At 61.5% G+C, this 25,083-nt stretch overlaps 1 protein-coding gene across 1 annotated transcript in view; it reads left to right on the top strand.

Moving 5' to 3' along the window:
- Nucleotides 1–1,790: 1,790 nt before the first annotated feature.
- ADCK5 (aarF domain containing kinase 5) overlaps nucleotides 1,791–25,083 on the top strand; it is a gene marked incomplete at both ends in the record, with an annotated part of 30,932 nt that continues 7,639 nt past the window's right edge. The window contains 12 exons of the mRNA XM_084215409.1: nucleotides 1,791–1,817; nucleotides 1,988–1,997; nucleotides 2,473–2,482; nucleotides 2,795–2,870; nucleotides 4,389–4,589; nucleotides 7,437–7,577; nucleotides 8,441–8,554; nucleotides 11,124–11,255; nucleotides 12,862–12,945; nucleotides 16,984–17,065; nucleotides 20,039–20,117; nucleotides 22,614–22,706. Coding sequence (XP_084071535.1) covers nucleotides 1,791–1,817; nucleotides 1,988–1,997; nucleotides 2,473–2,482; nucleotides 2,795–2,870; nucleotides 4,389–4,589; nucleotides 7,437–7,577; nucleotides 8,441–8,554; nucleotides 11,124–11,255; nucleotides 12,862–12,945; nucleotides 16,984–17,065; nucleotides 20,039–20,117; nucleotides 22,614–22,706 — 1,049 coding nt within the window. The remainder of the gene's footprint in view (nucleotides 1,818–1,987; nucleotides 1,998–2,472; nucleotides 2,483–2,794; nucleotides 2,871–4,388; nucleotides 4,590–7,436; nucleotides 7,578–8,440; nucleotides 8,555–11,123; nucleotides 11,256–12,861; nucleotides 12,946–16,983; nucleotides 17,066–20,038; nucleotides 20,118–22,613; nucleotides 22,707–25,083) is intronic.

Genomic DNA, 25,083 nt, shown 5'->3' with positions numbered 1-25,083 from the left:
GTTATGGGGGGATTTCGGGGGTCCTGAAGGGGTTTGGGGTGTCCTGGGGGGGCTTGGGGGGTCGTGAAGGGGTTCGGGGGGGTCGTGAAGGGGTTTGGGGAGGTCCTGGGGGAGGTTTGGGAGGGATTTGGGGGGTCCTGGGGGGATTTGGGGGATCCTGGGGAGATTGGGGGGGGTCTTGAGGGGGTTTGGGGAGGCTTGGGGGGGTCCTGGGGAAGTTTGGGGGGGTCCTGGGGGGGTTTGGGGGGGTCCTGGAGGAGTTTGGGTGAGTTCTGGGGGGATTTGGGGGGTCCTGAAGGGGTTTCGGGGGAATTTGGGGGGTCCTGGGGGGATTTGGGGGGTCCTGGAGGGGGTTTGGGGGAGTTCTGGGGGGATTTGGGGGGGTCCTGAATGGGTTTGGGGGGAATTTGGGGGATCCTGGGGGGGTTTGGGGGGGTCCTGGGGGGATTTGGGGGTCCTGAAGGGGTTTGGGGGGAATTTGGGGGGGTCCTGGGGGATTTGGGGATCCTGGGGGATTTGAGGGTTCCTGGAGGGTTCCTGGGGGGGCTTGGGGGGTCGTGAAGGGGTTTGGGAGGGATTTGGGGGGGTCCTGGGGAGGATTTGGGGGGTCCTGAAGGGGTTTGGGAGGGTCCTGGAGGGGGTTTGGGGGGTCCTGATGGGTTCTGGGGGGATCCTGGAGAGGGTTTGGGAGGGATTTGGGGGGAACTTGGGGGATCCTGGGGGGATTTGGGGGGAATTTGGGGGATCCTGGGGGGATTTGGGGGGAATTTGAGGGGTCCTGGAGGGGGTTTGGGGGGATTTGGGGGGTCCTGAAGGGGTTTGGGAGGGATTTGGGGGGTCCTGAACGGGTTTGGGGGGGTCCTGGAGGGATTTGGGGGGGGTCCTGAAGGGATTTAGGGGATCCGGGGGAGATTTGGGGGGGTCCTGGGGGGGTTTGGGGGGGTCCTGAAGGGGTTAGGGAGGGATTTGGGGGGGTCAGGGGGGGTCCTGATGGGTTCTGGGAGGGTCCTGGGAGGATTTGGGGGGGGTCGTGAAGGGGTTTGGGAGGAATTTGGGGGGTCCTGGAGGGGTTTGGGGGGAATTTGGGGGGTCCTGAAGGGGATTGGGAGGGTCCTGGGGGGCTTTGGGGGGGCTTGGGTGGGTCCTGGGGGGATTTGGGGGGTCCTGGGGAGAATTTGGGGGGTCGTGAAGGGGTTTGGGAGGGATTTGGGGGGTCCTGAAGGGGTTTGGGGGGGTCCTGAGGGGATTTGGGGGGAATTTGAGGGGTCCTGGGGGGATTTGGGGGATCCTGGAGGGGGTTTGGGGGAGTTCTGGGGGGATTTGAGGGGTCCTGAAGGGGTTTGGGAGGGATTTGGGGGGGTCTGGGGGGGTCCTGATGGGTTCTGGGGGGGTCCTGGGGGGATTTGGGGGGGTCCTGAACGGGTTTGGGGGGGTCCTGGAGGGATTTGCAGGGGTCCTGAAGAGGTCTGGGGGGTTTGGGGGGGTCCTGGAGGGATTTGGGGGTTCCTGAAGGGGTCTGGGAGGGATTTGGGGGGTCCTGGAGGGGGTTTGGGGGGTCCTGAAAGGGTTTGGGGCGTCCTGAAGGGGTTTGGGGGGGTTTGGAGGGGTCCTGAAGGGATTTGGGAGCAATTTGGGGGGTCCTGAAGGAGTTTGGGAGGAATTTGGGGGATCCTGGGGGGATTTGGGGGGAATTTGGGGAATCCTGAAGGGGATTGGGGGGGTCCTGGGGAGAATTTGGGGGGTCCTGAAGGGGTTTGGGAGGGTCCTGGAGGAGGTTTGGGGGGGTCCTGATGGGTTCTGGGGGGATCCTGGAGAGGGTTTGGGGGGATCCTAGGGGGGTTTGGGGGGTCCTGGGGGGATTTGGGGGCTCCTGGGGGGGTTTGGGGGGTCTTGGGGGGGTTTGGGGGGGTCCTGGAAAGGTTTGGGGGGGTTGGGGAGGGATTTGGGGGGGGTTTTGGGATCCCCCTGACCCCCTGGTGCCCCCCAGGTCCCTCTCGGTGGGGCTCCTCCCCAGATTTGGGGCAATTTGGGGGAGTTTTGGGGGTCCCAGGTGGGTTTAGGGGTTCAGGTGGATTTTGGGGGGGGTTTGGGGGGTTCGGGTGGGTTTTGGGGGGGGGTCCCAGGTGGGTCTGGGGGTTTTTGGGGTCCCCCTGAGCCCCGGTGCCCCCCAGGTCCCTCTGGGTGGGGCTCCTCCCCCCATTTGGGGGAGTTTTGGGGGTCCCTGGTGGATTTAGGGGTTCAGGGGGGTTTTGGGGGGTCCCAGGGAGGTCTGGGGGTTTTGGGATCCCCCTGACCCCCGGTGCCCCCCAGGTCCCTCTGGGTGGGTTTCCTCCCCAGATTTGGGGGAATTTAGGGGAGTTTGGGGGGTTCCAGGTGGGTTTGGGGGTTCGGGTGGGTTTTGGGGGGTCCTAGGGGGGGGGTTGGGGGGTCCGGGGGTTTTTGGGGTCCCCCTGACCCCCCGGTGCCCCCCAGGTCCCTCTCGGTGGGGCTCCTCCCCACACTTGGGGCAATTTGGGCGAGTTTTGGGGTTTTTTGGGGGTCCCAGGTGGGTTTGGGGGTTCGGGGGGTTCGGGTGGGTTGTGGGGGGGGTTTTGGGGGGGGTCTGGGGGTTTTTGGGGTCCCCCTGACCCCCGGTGCCCCCCAGGTCCCTCTCAGTAGGAATCCTCCCCCCATTTGGGGGAGTTTTGGGGGTCCCAGGTGGGTTTGGGGTTCGGGGGATTTTGGGGTTTTTTTGGGGGGGTCCCAGGTGGGTCTGGGGGTTTTTGGGGTCCCCCTGAGCCCCGGTGCCCCCCAGGTCCCTCTCGGTGGGGCTCCACATCTCCCTCGATTATTGGTGGACGACGAAGGTGGAGCTGAGGGGGCTCGACCAGGTGGGGATTGGGGGGGTCTGGGGGGATTTGGGGGGGTCCGGGGGGGATTTGGGGGGGGTCTAGGGGGGATTTGGGGGGATTGGGGACTTTTGGGAGGGATTTGGGAGGTCACACTTGTCACACCTGTGTCACACCTGTCTCACACCTGTGTCCCCAGGACAGCCCGGGTTACCTGTCAGCCATGTCCCTGTGTCACATACACCTGTCTGTGTCTCACCTGTCACACACCTGTCACACACCTGTCCATCCCCCCCAGGACAGCCCCGGTTACCTGTCAGCCATGTCCCTGTGTGTGTCACACACCTGTCACACCTGTCTCACCTGTCACACACCTGTCTCACCTGTCCCAGGACAGTCCCAGTTACCTGTCGGCCATGTCCCTGTGTCACACACCTGTCTGTGTCTCACCTGTCCCAGGACAGTCCCGGTTACCTGTCGGCCATGTCCCTGTGTCACACACCTGTAACACACCTGAGTCCCCAGGACAGCCCGGGTTACCTGTCGGCCATGTCCCTGTGTGTGTCACACCTGTGTCACACCTGTCTCACCTGTGTCCCCAGGACAGTCCCGGTTACCTGTCGGCCATGTCCCTGTGTCACACACACCTGTCACACAGATCTGTGTCTCACCTGTCACACCTGTCACACACCTGTCCCAGGACAGCCCGGGTTACCTGTTGGCCATGTCCCTGTGTCACACTTGTCTCACCTGTCACACCTGTGTCTCACCTGTCACACACCTGTGTCTCACCTGTGTCACACCTGTCTGTGTCTCACCTGTCCCAGGACAGCCCGGGTTACCTGTCGGCCATGTCCCTGTGTGTGTCACACCTGTCTCACCTGTCACACCTGTCTGTGTCTCACCTGTGCCAGGACAGTCCCAGTTACCTGTCGGCCATGTCCCTGTGTCACACACCTGTCACACCTGTGTCACACCTGTCTCACCTGTCCCCCCCAGGACAGCCCGGGTTACCTGTCGGCCATGTCCCTGTGTGTGTCACACCTGTGTCACACCTGTCACACACCTGTCCCCCCCAGGACAGCCCGGGTTACCTGTCGGCCATGTCCCTGTGTATGTCACACCTGTCACACACCTGTCACACACCTGTCTGTGTCTCACCTGTCCCAGGACAGTCCCGGTTACCTGTCGGCCATGTCGCTGTGTGTGTCACACACACCTGTGTCACACACCTGTCACACACACCTGTGTCACACACCTGTCCCAGGACAGTCCCGGTTACCTGTCGGCCATGTCCCTGTGTCACACACCTGTCACACACCTGTGTCACACCTGTCTCACCTGTCCCAGGACAGCCCGGGTTACCTGTCGGCCATGTCCCTGTGTCACACACACCTGTCTCACCTGTCCCCCCAGGACAGCCCCGGTTACCTGTCGGCCATGTCCCTGTGTCACACACACCTGTCTCACCTGTCTGTGTCCCCAGGACAGTCCCGGTTACCTGTCGGCCATGTCCCTGTGTCACACACACCTGTCTCACCTGTCACACACCTGTCCCAGGACAGTCCGGGTTACCTGTCGGCCATGTCCCTGTGCCACCGCCGCGCGGGGCAGCGCCTCCTGCAGGGGGCGCTCTCCAATGGCGGCCTCTACGTCAAACTGGGCCAGGGGCTCTGCGCCTTCGACCACCTGCTGCCCCCCGAGGTGACAATGACACTGCGGCCCCTCGAGGACAGCGCCAGCCCCCGGGGACACCAGGAGGTGACACAGGGACAGGGGGGGTTGGGGACAGTGGGGACACTGGGGACATTGGGGACATTGGGGACATTGGGGACACCGGGGGCTCTGTGCCTTCGACCACCTGCTGCCCCCCGAGGTGACAATGACACTGCGGCCCCTGGAGGACAGCGCCAGCCCCCGGGGACACCAGGAGGTGATGGGGACAGTGGGGACATTGGGGACAGTGGGGACACTGGGGACAATGGGGACATTGGGGACAGTGAGGACATTGGGGACAGTGGGGACACTGGGGGGGTTGGGGACACTGGGGACATTGGGGACATTGGGGACATTGGGGACACCGAGGGCTCTGCGCCTTCGACCACCTGCTGCCCCCCGAGGTGACAATGACACTGCGGCCACTCGAGGACAGCGCCAGCCCCCGGGGACACCAGGAGGTGATGGGGACAGTGGGGACATTGGGGACATTGGGGACATTGGGGACATTGGGGACAGTGGGGACATTGAGGACATTGGGGGGGCTCTGCGCCTTCGACCACCTGCTGCCCCCCGAGGTGACAATGACACTGCGGCCCCTGGAGGACAGCGCCAGCCCCCGGGGACACCAGGAGGTGATGGGGACAGTGGGGGGGTTGGGGACATTGGGGACACTGGGGACATTGGGGACACTGGGGACATTGGGGGGGTTGGGGACATTGGGGGGGTTGGGGACACTGGGGACATTGGGGACATTGGGGACATTGGGGACATTGGGGGGGCTCTGCGCCTTCGACCACCTGCTGCCCCCCGAGGTGACAATGACACTGAGACCCCTGGAGGACAGCGCCAGCCCCCGGGGACACCAGGAGGTGATGGGGACACTGGGGACAGTGGGGACACTGGGGACATTGGGGACATTGGGAGATTGGGGACATCGGGGACACTGGGGGGGTTGGGGACATTGGGGACACTGGGGGCTCTGCGCCTTCGACCACCTGCTGCCCCCCGAGGTGACAATGACACTGCGACCCCTGGAGGACAGCGCCAGCCCCCGGGGACACCAGGAGGTGACACAGGGACAGCGGGGGTTGGGGACATTGGGGACACTGGGGACATTGGGGACATTGGGGGGATTGGGGGGATTGGGGACATTGGGGACACTGGGGACATTGGGGACATTGGGACATCAGGGACATTGGGGACATTGGGGACATTGGGGACATTGGGGACATCGGGGACATTGGGGACATTGGGGACATTGGGGGGGTTGGGGACATTGGGGACACCGGGGGCTCTGCGCCTTCGACCACCTGCTGCCCCCCGAGGTGACAATGACACTGAGACCCCTGGAGGACAGCGCCAGCCCCCAGGGACACCAGGAGGTGATGGGGACATTGGGGACAGTGGGGACAATGGGGACATTGGGGACATTGGGGACATTGGGGACACCGGGGGCTCTGCGCCTTCGACCACCTGCTGCCCCCCGAGGTGACAATGACACTGCGGCCCCTGGAGGACAGCGCCAGCCCCCGGGGACACCAGGAGGTGACACAGGGACAGGGGACACTGGGGACATTGGGGACACTGGGGACAGTGGGGACATTGGGGACAGTGGGGACACTGGGGACATTGGGGACATTGGGGACACTGGGGACATTGGGGACATTGGGGACAGTGGGGACACTGGGGACATTGGGGACATTGGGGACACTGGGGACATTGGGGACAGTGGGGACAGTGGGGACACTGGGGACATTGGGGACATTGGGGACACTGGGGACATTGGGGACAGTGGGGACATTGGGGGGGTTGGGGACATTGGGGACACTGGGGACACTGGGGACATTGGGGACATTGGGGACATTGGGGACACTGGGGACACTGGGGACACTGGGGACACTGAGGGGACAGTGGGGACATTGGGGGCATTGGGGACACTTTGGGGACAGTGGGGACATTGGGGACAGTGGGGACACCCAGGGACACCCAGGGGTGGTGGCACAGGGACAACGTGGCCCCTGAGGGACCTTGGGCTTGGGGACACGACAAGGTAGAGGGGGGTCCCTGATGTCCCCTCACCTGTCCCTCACCTGTCCCCAGTGTCCCCTCACCTGGCCCAGGTGGACGAGCTGTTCCTGGAGGATTCTGGATGTCCTCAATGTCCCTCACCTGTCCCTCACCTGTCCCTCACCTGTCCCTCACCTGTCCCTCACCTGTCTCTCACCTGTCCCTCACCTGTCCCCTCACCTGTCCCCTCACCTGTCCCTCACCTGTCCCCTCACCTGTCCCCTCACCTGTCTCTCACCTGTCCCTCCCCTGTCCCTCACCTGTCCCCACTGTCCCTCACCTGTCCCTCACCTGTCCCACCTGTCCCTCACCTGTCCCCTCACCTGTCACTCACCTGTCCCTAATGTCCCTCACTTGTCCCCTCACCTGTCCCTAATGTCCCTCACCTGTCCCCTCACCTGTCCCTCACCTGTCCCTCACCTGTCCCTCACCTGTCCCCACTGTCCCTCACCTGTCCCTCACCTGTCCCACCTGTCCCTCACCTGTCCCCTCACCTGTCACTCACCTGTCCCTAATGTCCCTCACTTGTCCCCTCACCTGTCCCTAATGTCCCTCACCTGTCCCCTCACCTGTCCCTAATGTCCCTCACCTGTCCCTCACCTGTCCCTCCCCTGTCCCTCACCTGTTCCTAATGTCCCTCACCTGTCCCTCACCTGTCCCTCCCCTGTCCCCACCTGTCCCTCGCCTGTCCTTCACCTGTCTCACCTGTCCCTCACCTGTCTCTCACCTGTCCCTCACCTGTCCCCAGTGTCCCTCACCTGTCCCCTCACCTGTCCCTCACCTGTCCCTCACCTGTCCCTCACCTGTCCCTCACCTGGCCAGGTGGACGAGCTGTTCCTGGAGGATTTCCAGACCACGCCTTCCGGAATGTTCCGGGACTTTGACTACGAGCCCGTGGCCGCCGCCAGCCTGGCCCAGGTGCACCGAGCGACGCTGCCCGACGGCACCCCGGTGGCTGTCAAGGTGGGACACACCTGGGACACACCTGGGGACACCTGGGGACACCTGGGGACAGCTGGGGACAGCTGGGGACACACCTGGGGACACCTAGGGACACACCTGGGGACAGCTGGGGACACCTGGGGACAGCTGGGGACAGCTGGGGACACACCTGGGGACACCTAGGGACACACCTGGGGACAGCTGGGGACACACCTGGGGACACCTAGGGACACCTGGGGACAGCTGGGGACACACCTGGGGACACCTGGGGACAGCTGGGGACACACCTGGGCACACCTAGGGACACCTGGGGACAGCTGGGGACACACCTGGGGACACCTGGGGACAGCTGGGGACACCTGGGGGCACCTGGGGACACACCTGGGGGCACCTGGGGACACACCTGGGGACACACCTGGGGACAACTGGGGACACCTGGGGACACCTGGGCACACCTGGGGACACACCTGGGGGCACCTGGGGACACACCTGGGGACACCTGGGGACACCTGGGCACACCTGGGTCAGGGACACACCTGGGGACACACCTGGGCACACCTGGGTCAGGGACACACCTGGGGACACACTTGGGGACACCTGGGGACACCTGGGCACACCTGGGTCAGGGACACACCTGGGGACACACCTGGGGACACCTGGGCACTGTTGGGGACACCTGGACACACCTGGGAACACACCTGAGACACACCTGGGCACACCTGGGGATGCACCTGGGGACACACCTGGGTACACCTGGGGACACCTGGGCACACCTGGAATGTAGCTGAGCATATCTGGGCACACCTGGGGCCACACCTGGGCACACCTGTGGATGGGCGGGGTCAGAGCCCGGCCCCGCCCCGGTGACCCCGCCCCCTGCCCAGGTGCAGTACCTGGACCTGCGCGATCGCTTCGAGGGCGACATGAGGACCCTGGAGCTGCTGCTGCGCCTGGTGGAGTTCATGCACCCCGACTTCGCCCTGGGCTGGGTGCTGCAGGTGAGCACACCTGGGCACACCTGGGCACGCCTGGGGGCACCTGGGATACACCTGGGCACAGCTGGGATACACCTGGGCACAACTGGGCACACCTGGGCACACCTGGGCACAGCTCTGGACACACCTGGGGACACCTGGGAGCACCTGGGCACAGCTGGGCACAACTGGGGGCACCTGGGCACACCTGGGCACACCTGGGATACACCAGGGCACACCTGGGCACACCTGAGATACACCTGGGCACACCTGGGGTCATCTGAGATACACCTGGGCACAGCCCTGGGCACACCTGGGCACACCTGGGATACACCTGGACACAGCCCTGTGCAGTTCATGCACCCCGACTTCGCCCTGGGCTGGGTGCTGCAGGTGAGCACACCTGGGCACACCTGGGGGCACCTGGGCATACCTGGGGGCACCTGGGCACAGCTGGGCACAGCTGGGGACACCTAGGGACACCTGGGCACACCTGGGATACACCTGGGCACACCTGGGCACACTGGGGGCACCTGGGATACACCTGGGGGGGCACCTGGGCACACCTGGGGACACCTGGGCACACCTGGGCACACCTGGGCACAGCCCTGTGCAGTTCATGCACCCCGACTTTGCCCTGCGCTGGGTGCTGCAGGTGAGCGCACCTGGGCACACCTGGGGGCACCTGGGCACACCTGGGATACACCTGGGATACACCTGGGATACACCTGGGGGCACCTGAGCACACCTGGGATGCCCTCTGGGGACACACCTTTCACCTCCTGATCCCGCCTTGGGACACACCTGTCCCCAGGAGCTAAAGGGGATGGTGTCACCTGTGTGCCACCTGTGTCACCTGTGTGCCACCTGTGTCACACCTGTGTGCCACCTGTGTCACACCTGTGTCCTGGGGGCACTGTCACTCTTACTCACCTGTGTCCCTTACCTGTGTCACCTGTTTAGGAGCTGAAGGGGACACTGGCAGTGTCACACCTGTCCCTCACCTGTCTCACCTGTCACACCTGTGTCCCCAGGAGCTGAAGGGCACGCTGGCGCTGGAGCTGTCCCTGTCTCACCTGTCTCACCTGTCTCACCTGTGTCACTCACCTGTCTCACCTGTCTCACCTGTCTCATCTGTCTCACCTGTGCAGGAGCTGAAGGGCACGCTGGCTCTGGAGCTGTCCCTGTCTCACCTGTCTCACATGTCTCACCTGTCTCACTCACCTGTCTCACCTGTTACCTGTGTTACCTGTGCAGGAGCTGAAGAGCACGCTGGCTCTGGAGCTGTCCCTGTCTCACCTGTCTCACATGTCTCACCTGTCTCACTCACCTGTCTCACCTGTTACCTGTGTTACCTGTCCCCAGGAGCTGAAGGGCACGCTGGCGCTGGAGCTGTCACTGTCACACCTGTCTCACCTGTCTCATTCACCTGTCTCACCTGTCTCACCTGTAGGAGCTGAAGGGCACGCTGGCGCTGGAGCTGTCAGTGTCACACCTGTCTCACTCACCTGTCTCACCTGTGTCTCACCTGTGTTACCTGTCCCCAGGAGCTGAAGGGCATGCTGGAGCTGTCACTGTCACACCTGTGTCACTCACCTGTCTCACCTGTCTCACCTGTCTCACCTGTCTCACCTGTAGGAGCTGAAGGGCACGCTGGCGCTGGAGCTGTCACTGTCACACCTGTCTCACTCACCTGTCTCACCTGTGTCTCACCTGTGTTACCTGTCCCCAGGAGCTGAAGGGCACACTGGCGCTGGAGCTGTCACTGTCTCACCTGTGTCACTCACCTGTTACCTGTGTTACCTGTCCCCAGGAGCTGAAGGGCACGCTGGCGCTGGAGCTATCACACCTGTCTCACCTGTCTCACCTGTCTCACCTGTCTCACCTGTAGGAGCTGAAGGGCACGCTGGCGCTGGAGCTGTCACTGTCACACCTGTGTCCCTCACCTGTCTCACCTGTAGGAGCTGAAGGGCACGCTGGCGCTGGAGCTGTCCCTGTGTCCCTCACCTGTCTCACCTGTGTCACTCACCTGTCTCACCTGTCTCACCTGTCTCACCTGTCTCACCTGTGCAGGAGCTGAAGGGCACGCTGGCTCTGGAGCTGTCCCTGTCTCACCTGTCTCACATGTCTCACCTGTCTCACTTACCTGTCTCACCTGTTACCTGTGTTACCTGTCCCCAGGAGCTGAAGGGCACGCTGGCGCTGGAGCTGTCACTGTCACGCCTGTCTCACCTGTCTCACTCACCTGTCTCACCTGTCTCACCTGTACAGGAGCTGAAGGGCACGCTGGCGCTGGAGCTGTCAGTGTCACACCTGTCTCACTCACCTGTCTCACCTGTAGGAGCTGAAGGGCACGCTGGCGCTGGAGCTGTCCCTGTGTCACTCACCTGTCTCACCTGTCTCACTCACCTGTCTCACCTGTCTCACCTGTAGGAGCTGAAGGGCACGCTGGCGCTGGAGCTGTCCCTGTGTCCCTCACCTGTGTCCCTCACCTGTCTCACCTGTAGGAGCTGAAGGGCACGCTGGCTCTGGAGCTGTCCCTGTGTCCCTCACCTGTCTCACCTGTTACCTGTCTCACCTGTCTCACCTGTAGGAGCTGAAGGGCACGCTGGCGCTGGAGCTGGATTTCGAGAACGAGGCGCGGAACTCGGAGCGCTGCGGGCGGGACCTGGGACACCTGCGGGGGGTGACGGTGCCACGGGTGCACTGGGGACACTGCAGCAAGGTGAGACACCTGGGCACACCTGGGGGCACCTGGGGACACCTGGGATACACCTGGGATTCACCTGGGGACAGCTGGGATACACCTGGGGACAGCTGGGATACACCTGGGATACACCTGGGCACACCTGGGGACACCTGGGCACACCTGGGCACACCTGGGGACAGCTGGGATACACCTGGGATACACCTGGGCACACCTGGGGACACACCTGGGATACACCTGGGATACACCTGGGCACACCTGGGGATACACCTGGGACACACCTGAGACACCTGGGACACACCTGGATACACCTGAGATACACCTGGGCACACTTGGGATACACCTGGGATACACCTGGGGCACCTGCGGGGGGTGACGGTGCCATGGGTGCACTGGGGACACTGCAGCAAGGTGAGACACACCTGGGCACACCTGGGGACACATCTGGGGGCACCTGGGCACACCTGGACACAGACGTGGGGACACCTGAGCACACCTGGGCACACCTGGGCACACCTGGGATACACCTGGGCACACCTGAGCATACCTGGGATACACCTGGGGACACACCTGGGATACACCTGGGCACACCTGCGATACACCTGGGCACACCTGAGATACACCTGGGTACACCTGGGCACACCTGGGACACACCTGAGATACACCTGGGCACACCTGGGCACACCTGGGATACACCTGGGCACACCTGGGATACACCTGGGATACACCTGGGATACACCTGGGCACACCTGGGATACACCTGGGCACACCTGGGACAGGGATGGGAGGAGCCGGTGGTGGCAGCAGGTGGGGACAGGGACGGGCTGGGCCAGGTGTGCTCTGGAATGACATCTCTGCCTCCCTGTCCCTGTCCCCCTGTCCGTCTGTCCCTGTGCCTCTGTCCCCCTGTCCCTATTCCCTGTCCCTCTGTCCCTGTCTGTCTGTCCCCGTCCCTGTCCCTTTGTCCTCTCTGTCCCCATCCCTGTCCCTGTCCCCCTGTCCCTGTGCTCTCTGTCCCTGTCTGTCTGTCCCTGTCCCCCTGTCCCTCTGTCCCTGTCCTCTCTGTCCCTGTCTGTCCCTGTCCCCCCTGTCCATGTCCATCTGTCCCTGTCCTTCTGTCCCCCTGTCCCTGTTCCTCTGTCCCTCTGTCCCCCTGTCCCTCTGTCCCCCTGTCCCTCTGTCCCTGTCTTTTCTGTTCTTGTCTGTCTGTCCCTGTCCCCCTGTCCCCCTGTTCCCCTGTCCCCCTGTCCCCCTGTCCGTCTGTCCCTGTCCCCCCTGTCCCCGTGTCCATCTGTCCCTGTCCCTGTCCCCATGTCCCCCTGTCCCCATGTCCGTGTCCGTGTGTCCCTGTCCCTATCCCCTGTTCCTGTCCCCGTATCCCCCTGTCCCCCTGTCCATGTCTCCCCCCGTCCCTGTCCCCCTGTCCGTCTGTCCCCATGTCCCTGTCCCCCTGTCCCCCTGTCCCTGTCCCTGTCCCCCTGTCCCTCTGTCCCCCTGTCCCTCTGTCCCCCTGTCCCCCTGTCCCTGTCCCCCTGTCCCTCTGTCCCCCTGTCCCTCTGTCCCTGTCCCCCTGTCCCTGTCCCCCTGTCCCTGTCCCCCTGTCCGTCTGTCCGTCTGTCCCCAGCGCGTTCTCACGGCCGATTTCTGCGAGGGCTGCAAGATCACCAACACCGAGGGGCTGCGAGCGCTGGGGCTGGGCCTGAGAGACGTCAGTGACACCTGGGGACACCTGGGGACACCTGGGGACACCTGGGGACACTGGGGACACCTGGGGACACCTGGGGGACACTGGGGACATTGGGGGGGACAGGGGATTGGGGACACCTGGGGGGACAGGGGACACCGAGGGGCTGCGAGCACTGGGGCTGGGCCTGAGAGACGTCAATGACACCTGGGGACACCTGGGGACACTGGGGACACCTGGGGGGGACAGGGGACACCTAGGGGGATTGGGGACATTGGGGGGGACAGGGGATTGGGGACACCTGGGGGGACAGGGGACACCTGGGGGGACAGGGGACACCGAGGGGCTGTGAGCGCTGGGGCTGGGCCTGAGAGACGTCAGTGACACCTGGGGACACCTGGGGACATTGGGGACACCTGGGGACACCTGGGGGGATTGGGGACACCTGGGGGACATTGGGGACATTGGGGGGATTGGGGACATTGGGGACACCGAGGGGCTGCGAGCGCTGGGGCTGGGCCTGAGAGACGTCAGTGACACCTGGGGACACCTGGGGACACCTGGGGACACCTGGGGGATTGGGGACACCTGGGGGGATTGGGGACACCTGGGGGGATTGGGGACATTGGGGAGGGACAGGGGATTGGGGACACCGAGGGGCTGCAAGCACTGGGGCTGGGCCTGAGAGACGTCAGTGACACCTGGGGACACCTGGGGACACCTGGGGGGGCTGGGGACACCTGGGGGGGACAGGGGACACCTGGGGGGATTGGGGACACTGAGGGGATTGGGGGGACCTGGGGGGATTGGGGACACCTGGGGACATTGGGGACACTGGGGCTGGGCCTGAGAGACGTCAGTGACACCTGGGGGGACATTGGGGACACCTGGGGACACTGGGGACACCTGGGGGGGACAGGGGACATTGGGGGGGCCCAGGGGATTGGGGATCCCCAAGGGGATTGGGGACACCCCGGGGGGGTTGGGGACACCTGGGGGAGGGTGGGGACACCTGGGGGGGACGTCAGTGACAAATGGGGGGGGCCCAGGGGATTTGGGATCCCCAAAGGGATTGGGGCACACCTGGGGGTCCCAGGGGATTGGGACACCCCGGGGGGATTGGGGACACTGGGGGGGACGTCAGTGACACCTGGGGGGCCCAGGGGATTTGGGAACACTCGGGGGGGCCCAGGGGATTTAGGGACACCCGGGTGGGGGCCCAGGGGGTTTGGGAACACCTGGGGGAGATTGGGGATCCCCGAAGGGATTGGGGCACACCTGGGGGATTGGGGACACCTGGGGGGGACATCAGTGACAAACGGGGGGGGGGGCAGGGGATTGAGGATCCCCAAAGGGATTGGGGCACACCTGGGGGGGGGTGGGGACACCTGGGGGGGGCCCAGGAGATTGGGGATCCCCAGGGGATTGGGGCACACCTGGGGGAGATTGGGGACACCTGGGGGGGACGTCAGTGACAAACGGGGGGGGCCCAGGGGATTGAGGATCCCCAGGGGGATTGGGGAACACCTGGGGGGATTGGGGACACCTGGGGGGGGCCCAGGGGATTTGGGATCCCCAGGGGATTGGGGCACACCTGGGGGAGATTGGGGATCCCCAGGGGATTGGGGAACACCTTGGGGGGGGCCCAAGGGATTGGGGCACCCAGGGGGCCCAGGGGATTGGGGACACCTGGGGGGGATTTGGGACACCTGGGGGGGACATCAGTGACACCCGGGGGGACCCAGGGGATTTGGGATCCCCAAAGGGATTGGGGCACACCTGGGGGGGGTGGGGACACCTGGGGGGGGACATCAGTGACAAATGGGGGGGGCCCAGGGGATTGAGGATCCCCAAAGGGATTGGGGTACACCCGGGGTGTCCCCGGGGGGGATTTGGGGGTCCCCGGGGGGGGGGTCCCAGGGGATTTAGGAGCTGGGCCAGAGAGACCTCAGTGACAAACGGGGGGGGGCCCAGGGGATTTGGGGACACCCAGGGGATTTGGGGGGATCCCCAGGGGGATTTGGGGGGTCCCAGGGGATTTGGGGACACCCAGGGGATTTGGGGGTGCCCTGAGGGGGGTCCCAGGGGGGGTTTGGGGATCCCCAAGGTGGTTTAGGGGATTGGGGAACACCCGGGTGGGGGCCCAGGGGGGAATTTGGGGGTCCCCGGGGGGGTCCCAGGGGGTTTAGGAACACCCAGGGGATTTGGGGGTGCCCTGAGGGGATTTGGGGGGGATCCCCAGGGGGATTTGGGGGGTCCCAGGGGATTTGGGGGGTCCCAGGGGATTTAGGAGCTGGGCCAGAGAGACCTCAGTGACACACGGGGGGGCCCAGGGGATTTGGGGGCACCCAGGGGGTTTGGGGGGGGGGTCCTGGAGGGTTTAGGGGATTTTTGAGGTGGTTTTGGGGTTTTTGGGGGTTCCTAAATCCCCTAAACCCCCCCCCAGACCGCAGAGAAGCTGATCCAGGGGGATTTTTGGGGTGAATTTTGGGATTTTTGGGGTTCCTAAATCCCCCAATCCCCCCCAGACCGCAGAGAAGCTGATCCAGGGGTGAATTTGAGGGTTTTTTTGGGGTGAATTTTGGGTTTTTTGGGGTTCCTAAATCCCCTAATCCCCCCCAGACCGCAGAGAAGCTGATCCAGGGGGATTTGGGGATGATTTTTGGGGTGAATTTGGGTTTTTTTGGGGTTCCTAAATCCCCTAAGCCCCCCAGACCGCAGAGAAGCTGATCCAGGGGGGATTTTGGGGTGAATTTTGGGATTTTTGGGGTTCCTAAATCCCTTTTTCCCCCCAGACCGCAGAGAAGCTGATCCAGGAGGGTTTTGGGGTGATTTTTGGGTTGAATTTGGGGTGAATTTTGGGGTTTTTTGGGGTTCCTAAACCCCCTAATCCCCCCAGACTGCAGAGAAGCTGATCCAGGGAGGGTTTTTGGGGTGAATTTTCTGGTTTTTGGGTTTTTTTCGGTTCCTAAATCCCCTAAACCCCTGCAGACCGCAGAGAAGCTGATCCAGGGGGATTTGGGGGTGATTTTTGGGCTGAATTTTCTCTTTTTTGGGGTTCCTAAATCCCTTTTCCCCCCCAGACCGCAGAGAAGCTGATCCAGGGGGGATTTTGGGATGATTTTTGGGGTGAATTTGGGGATTTTTGGGGTTCCTAAATCCCCAAATCCCCCCAGACCGCAGAGAAGCTGATCCAGGGGGATTTGGGGATGATTTTTGGGGTGAATTTGGGTTTTTTTGGGGTTCCTAAATCCCCCAATCCCCCCCAGACCGCAGAGAAGCTGATCCAGGGGGGATTTTGGGGTGATTTTTGGGGTGAATTTGGGGATTTTTGGGGTTCCTAAATCCCCTAAACCCCCCCCAGACCGCAGAGAAGCTGATCCAGGGGGGATTTTGGGGTGAATTTTCTCTTTTTTGGGGTTCCTAAATCCCCTAACCCCCCCAGACCGCAGAGAAGCTGATCCAGGAGGGTTTTGGGGTTTTTTGGGGTTTTTTTGGGGTTCCTAAATCCCCCAATCCCCCCCAGACCGCAGAGAAGCTGATCCAGGGGTGAATTTGAGGGTTTTTTTGGGGTGAATTTTGGGTTTTTTGGGGTTCCTAAATCCCCAAATCCCCCCAGACCGCAGAGAAGCTGATCCAGGGGGATTTGGGGATGATTTTTGGGGTGAATTTGGGTTTTTTTGGGGTTCCTAAATCCCCTAAGCCCCCCAGACCGCAGAGAAGCTGATCCAGGGGGGATTTTTGGGGTGAATTTGGGGATTTTTGGGGTTCCTAAATCCCCCAATCCCCCCCAGACCGCAGAGAAGCTGATCCAGGGGGGATTTTGGGGTGATTTTTGGGGTGAATTTGGGGTTTTTTTGGGGTTCCTAAATCCCCTAACCCCCCCAGACCGCAGAGAAGCTGATCCAGGGGGATTTGGGGATGATTTTTGGGGTGAATTTGGGGTTTTTTGGGGTTCCTAAATCCCCTAACCCCCCCAGACCGCAGAGAAGCTGATCCAGGGGTGAATTTGGGGTGAATTTTGGGATTTTTGGGGTTCCTGAATCCCCTAAATCCCCCCAGACCGCAGAGAAGCTGATCCAGGTTTTCGCCGAGCAGATTTTCTACACCGGGTTCATCCACGCGGATCCGCACCCCGGGAACGGTAACGGCACCCCGAAACTCGGGGGGACCCCAAAAACACCGGGGGGACCCCAAAAAACACCCGGGGGGGATCCTAAAAAATACCGGGGGGACCCTAAAAACACGGGGGGACCCCGAAAACACCAAAAACCTCTGGGGGGACCCCAAAAAACACCGGGGGAATCCTGAAACCAGTGGGGGGACCCCAAAACCAGCGGGGGGACCCCAAAAACACCGGGGGGACCCCAAAAAATACCGGGGCGACCCCAAAAACACCAAAAACCCCCAGAGGCACCCCAAAAACACCGGGGGGACCCTAAAAACACCGGGGGGGACCCCAAAACACCAAAAACCACCAGGGAGGACCCCAAAAACACCGGGGGGACCCCAAAACCACCAAAAATCTCTGGGGGGACCCCAAAAACATCCGGGGGTCCCTAAAAACGTCGGGGGACCCCAAGAACATCGGGGGGACCCCAAAAACACCGGCGGGACCCCAAAACTACCGAGAGCACCCCAAAATCAGCGGGGGGACCCCAAAATCAGCGGGGGGACCCCAAAAAATACCGGGGGGACCCCAAAAACACCAAAAACCACCAGGGGCACCCCAAAAACAACGGGGGGACCCCAAAAATACCAAAAACCTCTGGGGGGACCCCAAAATCAGCGGGGGGACCCCAAAAACACCAAGAATCTCTGGGGGGACCCCAAAAATACAGGGGGGACCCCAAAAACACCGGGGGGACCCCAAAAACACCGGGGCACCCCCAAAACACCAAAAATCTCTGGGGCGACCCCAAAAAACATTGGGGGACCCCAAAAACACCGGGGGGACCCTAAAAAATACCGGGGGGAACCCCAAAAACACCAAAAACCACCGGGGGGACCCCAAAAACACCGGGGGGGACCCCAAAATCAGCGAGGGGACCCCAAAAAACACCGGGGGGACCCCAAAAAACACCGGGGGGACCCTAAAAAATACTGGGGGGGACCCCAAAACCAGTGGGGGATCCTGAAACCAGCGGGGGGACCCCAAAAACCAGCAGGGGCACCCCAGAAAACACCGGGGGGACCCCGAAATTCGGACCCCAAATTTGGTGGTGGACCCCAAAATTGGGGAGACCCTAAAACCACCGGGGGAACCCCAAAATTATCGGGGACCCCAAAATTATGGGGGACCCCAAAATTTTGGGGGATCCTAAAAGTCAAAGGGATCCCAAAATTTGGGGGCACCCCAAAATTGGGATGGGGGACCCCAAAACCCTCACGGGGACCCCAAAATTGTGGGGAACCCCAAAATTGGGAGGGACCCCCGAAATTGGCACCCCAAAATTAGGGGAGGATCCCAGAATTTTGGGGCACCCCAAAACCGGGAGGGAGACCCCAAAAGTGGAGGTGGAAATCCTAAAAATTTGGGGGGACCCCAAAATTCGAAGGGGAGACCCCAAAATTGGGATGGGGACCCCAAAACCACAGAGGGGAAATCCCAAAATTGGGGGGGATCCCAAAATTGGGGGGGAACCCCAAAATTCGGAGAGATCCCAAAATTCTGGGGACCCCAAAATTGGGGGGAACCCCAAAATTTGGGAGGGACCCCAAAATTGGGAGAGACCCCAAAACCGGAAGAGTGACCCCGAAATTGGGGGGGAACCCCAAAATTTGGGGGGATCCCAAAATTGGGAGGGGGGAACCCCAAAATCTGTGGGGGGTCCCCAAAAAAAGGGGGAACCCCACAAAAAAAGGGGGATCCCATAAAAGGGAGGGGTCCCCAAAATTTGGGGAAACCCAAGGAGGGGGGACCCCAAAAAAGGGGAGGGGCCCCCAAAAAAGGGGAGGGGTCCCCAAAAAAGGGGAGAGGTCCTGAAATAGGGCGAGGGTCCCCCAAAATCTGGGGGTCCCCCCAAAATCCGGGGATCCCCAAAAAAAGGGATTTCCCCTAAAAAGGGGATCCCCAAAAAGAGGGGGGGTCAACTACGGAGGGGAACCCCAAAAAATGACGGGGGGGGATCCCCAAAAAGGGGACGGGTCCCCCCAAAATCCCGGGGGTCATCAAAAAGAGGGGATCCCCAAAAAAGGGGTCTCTAAAAGGGGGGGGTCCCCAAAGAAAAGGGAGGGAATCCCAAGGAAGGGAACCCCAAAAATTGACGGGGGGGGTTCCCCAGAATCCAGGGGGTTCCCCAAGCAGGGGAGGGGTCCCCAATTAGGGGAGGGGTCCCCCCAAAATCCGGAGGTCGCCCCAAAATCTTGGGATCCCCAAAAAAAGGGATCCCCCCTAAAAAGGGGATCCCCAAAAAGAGGGGGGGGTCAACTACGGAGGGGAACCCCAAAAAATGAGAGGGGTGGGTCCCCCAAATAGGGGAGGGGTCCCCCCAAAATCCCGGGGATCATCAAAAAGAGGGGAGCCCCAAAAAAGGGGGGGGATCCCCAAAAAAGGGGGGGGGTCCCCAAAGAAACCAGAGGGAATCCCAAGGAGGGGAACCCCAAAAAATGACGGGGGGGGTTCCCCAGAATCCAGGGGGTTCCCCAAGCAGGGGAGGGGTCCCCAATGAGGGGAGGGATCCCCCCAATTCCGGGGGTCCCCCCAAAATCCGGAGGTCGCCCCAAAATCCGGGGATCCCCAAAAAAAGGGATCCCCCCTAAAAGGGGGTCCCCAAGAAAACGGGGGGGGTCCCCAAAAAAAGGGGGGTCACCTACGGAGGGGAACCCCAAAAAATGACCGGGGGGGATCCCCAAATAGGGGAGGGGTCCCCCCCAAAATCCCGGGGGTCATCAAAAAGAGGGGAACCCCAAAAAAGGGGGGGATCCCCAAAAAGGTGGGATCCCCAAAAAGGGGGGGGTCCCCAAAGGAAACGGAGGGAATCCCAAGGAAGGGAACCCCAAAAATTGACGGGGGGGTTCCCCAGAATCCAGGGGGGTCCCCAAGCAGGGGAGGGGTCCCCAATTAGGGGAGGGGTCCCCCCAAATCCGGGGGTCCCCCCAAATTTGGCTCCCGCAGTTCTGGTGCGGCGCGGCCCCGACGGGCGGGCGCAGCTGGTGCTGCTGGACCACGGCCTGTACGAGACCCTGAGCGAGAGGTGAGCGCCCCAAAACCCACAGGGGGGACCCCAAAACTCACGGGGGGACCCCGAAATTGGGGGGGCAAAAATTGACCCGGGGGGACCCCAAAAATCAGCGGGGGGAGCCCAAAAATGGCTCAAAACCAACGGGAGGAACCAAAATCTGGGGGGTGGGGGGGGGAGAAATCCTAAAATTGGGGGGAACCCCAAAATCACCGGGGGGACCCCAAAACTGCCCAAGGGGGACCCCGAAACTGACCCGGGCACCCCGAAAATGGGGGAGCAAAAACTGCCCCGGGGGACCCCAAAATCGGCACCAAACCGCCGGGAGAACCCAAAATCGGGGGGGGGATCCTAAAGTTGGGGGGAGCCCAAAATCACCGGGGGGACCCCAAAACTGACCCAGGGGGACCCCCAAACTCACAGGGGGACCCCAAAACTGATCCGGGCACCCCAAAAATGGGGGCAGCCGAAACTGTCCCGGGGGAGCCCAAAAATGGCTCAAAACCAGCGGGGGGACCCAAAATCAGGGGGGGGATCCTAAAGTTGGGGGGAGCCCAAAAATCACCGGGGGGACCCCAAAATTGCCCAAGGGGGACCCCGAAACTGACCCGGGCACCCCGAAAATGGGGGGGACCCCAAAATCACCGGGGGGACCCCAAAAATGGCCCAGGGGGAGCCAAAAATTGGCTCAAAACCAACGGGAGGAACCAAAATTTGGGGGGGGGAACTTAAAGTTGGGGGGAGCCCCAAAATGACCGGGGGGACCCCAAAATTGCCCAGGGTGGACCCCGAAACTCACAGGGGCACCCCGAAAATGGGGGAGGGGAAACTGACCCGGGGGGACCCCAAAAATCAGCGGGGGGACCCCAAAAATGGCTCAAAACCAACGGGAGGAACCAAAATCTGGGGGGGGATCTTAAAGTTGGGGGGAGCCCCAAAATGACCGGGGGGACCCCAAAACCGCCCCGGGGGCCCCGAAACCCAGAGGGGGACCCCGAAAATGGGGGAGCCCAAAATTTCTGAGGGAACCCCAAAAATCAGCGGGGGAGCCCCAAAAATGGCTCAAAACCACTGGGAGGAACCAAAAATTCGGGGGGGGGGGGAATCTTAAGGTTGGGGGGAGCCCCAAAATCACTGGGGGGATCCCAAAACTGCCCAAGGGAGCCCAAACCTGGGGGGGGACCCCAAAATTCCCGAGGGAACCCCAAAATCACCCGGGGGACCCCAAAACTGCCCCGGTGGGAGCCCAAAAATGGCTCAAAACCAACGGGAGGAACCAAAATTTCGGGGGGGGATCTTAAAGTTGGGGGGAGCCCTAAATCACAGGGGGGACCCCAAAACCGCCCCGGGGGGACCCCGAAACTCACAGGGGGACCCCGAAAATGGGGGGGCAAAAACTGACCCGGGGGACCCCAAAAATGATCGGGGGGACCCCAAAAATGGCTCAAAACCAACGGGAGGACCCAAAAAATGGGGGGGGATCCCAAAATTGGGGGGAACCCCAAAACTGACCCAGGGGGGACCCCAAAACTGACTCGGGGGAACCCCAAAACTGACCCGGGCACCCCGAAAATGGGGGAGGGGAAACTGCCCCGGGGGGACCCCAAAAATGGCTCAAAACCAGCGGGGGGAGCCAAAATTTGGGGGGGGATCCTAAAGTTGGGGGGAGCCCCAAATCACCGGTGGGACCCCAAAACTGCCCCGGGGGGACCCCGAAACCCAGAGTGGGACCCCAAACCTGACCCGGGCACCCCAAAAATGGGGGAGCCCCAAACTGCCCCGGGGGACCCCAAAATCGGCCCCAAACCGCCGGGAGAACCCAAAATCAGGGGGGGGATCCTAAAGTTGGGGGGAGCCCCAAAATCACCGGGGGGACCCCAAAACTGCCCAAGGGGGACCCCGAAACCCCCAAGGGAACCCCAAACCTGGGGGGGGACCCCAAAATTTCCGAGGGAACCCCAAAATCAGCGGGGGGACCCCAAAACCGGGGATGTGACCCCCCCCCCCCCAAAATCCGGTGGGAAATCCCAAAACTGGAGGGGAACCCCAAAATCCCCAGAGGACTCCAAACTGGGGGGGACCCCAAAATCCCCGGGGGGACCCCAAAATCCTCAGGGGAACCCCAAAACCAGGAAGAAAAATCCCAAAAAATCCCTTTGGGGGGGGGGACCCCAAAATTTCCAGGGGAAAAAAATCCCAAAACTGGGGGAGGGGGAAATCCTAAAATTGGGAGGGACCCCAAAATCTCAAGGGGGGACCCCAAAATTTGGGGGTGTCAGCTCAAAAATCATGGGGAGAACCCCAAAATTTCTCAGGGAACCTCAAAATCACCGGGGGGGAAAAAAATCCCTAAAATCAGGGAAGGAGTCACAAAATTCGGGGGGATCCCTAAATCTGGGGGGGTTCCAAAATCTGGGGGGGTTCCCAAATCTGGGGGGGGTCCCCAAATTCCGGAGGGGGACCCCAGAAGCCCCGGGGGGACCCCAAAATCGCGTCCCCTCCCCTCTGCAGGGACCGGGTGTCGCTGTGCGGGCTCTGGAGAGCGATCGTGATGCGGGACCCGCGACGGGATGAGGGACAGGGCGGCCGAACTCGGGGTGCAGGGTGAGAGACACCCCAAAAACTGACCCTAAAATAGCCCTGAGGGACCCCAAAATATCCCTGAGGGACAGGGCGGCCGAACTCGGGGTGCAGGGTAAGGGACACCCCAAAAACTGACCCTGAATAACCCCAAAATCACCCCAAAATCACCCTGAGGGACAGGGCGGCCGAACTCGGGGTGCAGGGTAAGGGGGAACCCCAAAACTGACCCTAAAAACCCCAAAATATCCCTGAGGGACCCCAAAATATCCCTGAGGGACAGGGCGGCCGAACTCGGGGTGCAGGGTGAGAGACACCCCAAAAACTGACCCTAAATAACCCCTAAATAACCCCAAAATCACCCTGAGGGACAGGGCGGCTGAACTCGGGGTGCAGGGTAAGGGGGGACCCCAAAACTGAACTCAAATAACCCCAAAATAGCCCTGAGGGACTCCAAAATGTGACCCCAAAAAGCCCCAAAATAGCCCCAAAAATGGGACCCCCAAATCTGGGGGTGCAGGGTGAGACACCCCAAAACTGACCCCAAAATAGCCCTGAGGGACCCCAAAATAGCCCTGAGGGACAGGGCGGCCGAACTCGGGGTGCAGGGTAAGGGACACCCCAAAATTGACCCCAAATAACCCCAAAATAGCCCCAAAAATGGGACCCCAAAATCACCCTGAGGGACCCCAAAATGGGACCCCAAAAAGCCCCAAAATAGCCCCAAAAATGGGACCCCCCAAATCTGGGGGTGCAGGGAAAAAGGGACCCCAAAAATGGACCTCAAATATCCCCTAAATAGCCCCAAAAAGGGACCCCAAAATCACCCTGAGGGACAGGGGGGGCAAACTCGGGGTGCAGGGTGAGAGACACCCCAAAAATGACACCCTAAAAACCCAAAAATAGCCCTGAGGGACCCCAAAATCACCCTGAGGGACAGGGCGGCCGAACTCAGGGTGCAGGGTAAGGGGGACCCCAAAAAGAACACCCTAAAAACCCCAAAATAACCCCAAAAATCACCCTGAGGGACAGGGCGGCCGAACTCGGGGTGCAGGGTGAGACACCCCAAAAAGAACACCCTAAAAACCCCAAAATAACCCTGAGGGACCCCAAAATCGCTCTGAGGGACAGGGCGGCTGAACTCGGGGTGCAGGGTAAGGGGGACCCCAAAACTGACCCCAAAATAGCCCTGAGGGACCCCAAAATCACCCTGAGGGACAGGGCGGCCGAACTCGGGGTGCAGGGTAAGGGGGACCCCAAAAATAACACCCTAAAAACCCCAAAATAACCCCAAAAAGGAACCCCAAAATCTGGGGATGCAGGGAAAAAGGGACCCCAAAACTGACCCCAAATAACCCCAAAATAGCCCCAAAAAGGGACCCCAAAATGGGACCCCAAAATTTGGGGGTGCAGCGGAAAAGGGACCCCAAAAATGACACCCTAAAAACCCCAAAATAACCCCAAAATATCCCTGAGGGACAGGGCGGCCGAACTCGGGGTGCAGGGTAAGGGACACCCCAAAAATAACACCCTAAAAACCCCCAAAATCACCCCAAAATCACCCTGAGGGACAGGGCGGCCGAACTCGGGGTGCAGGGTGAGAGACACCCCAAAAATGACACCCTAAAAACCCCAAAATCACCCCAAAATCACCCTGAGGGACAGGGCGGCCGAACTCGGGGTGCAGGGTGAGAGACACCCCAAAAATGACACCCTAAAAACCCCAAAATCACCCCAAAATCACCCTGAGGGACAGGGCGGCCGAACTCGGGGTGCAGGGTAAGGGGGAACCCCAAAACTGACCCCAAAATAGCCCTGAGGGACCCCAAAATATCCCTGAGGGACAGGGCGGCCGAACTCGGGGTGCAGGGTAAGGGGGACCCCAAAAATGACACCCTAAAAACCCCAAAATAACCCCAAAAAGGGACCCCAAAATCTGGGGATGCAGGGAAAAAGGGACCCCAAAACTGACCCCAAATATCCCCTAAATAGCCCCAAACAAGGGACCCCAAAATGGGACCCCAAAATTTGGGGGTGCAGCGGAAAAGGGACCCCAAAAATGACACCCTAAAAACCCCAAAATAACCCCAAAATCACCCTGAGGGACAGGGCGGCTGAACTCGGGGTGCAGGGTAAGGGGGACCCCAAAACTGACCCCAAAATAGCCCTGAGGGACCCCAAAAAGGGACCCCAAAATTTGGGGGGGCAGGGAAAAAGGCACCCCAAAACTGACCCAAAATAGCCCCAAAAAGGGACCCCAAAATCTGGGGGTGCAGGGTAAGGGGCACCCCAAAAATGACACCCTAAAAACCCCAAAATCACCCCAAAATCACCCTGAGGGACAGGGCGGCTGAACTCAGGGTGCAGGGTAAGGGGGGACCCCAAAACTGAACTCAAATAA

This window comes from Fringilla coelebs, assembly GCF_963513975.1.
Source record: "Fringilla coelebs genome assembly, chromosome: 1".
Classification (NCBI taxonomy): Eukaryota; Metazoa; Chordata; class Aves; order Passeriformes; family Fringillidae; genus Fringilla; species Fringilla coelebs.
The sequence above is the reverse complement of the archived record's forward strand: the minus strand, read 5'-3'. Positions and strand labels throughout refer to the sequence as shown.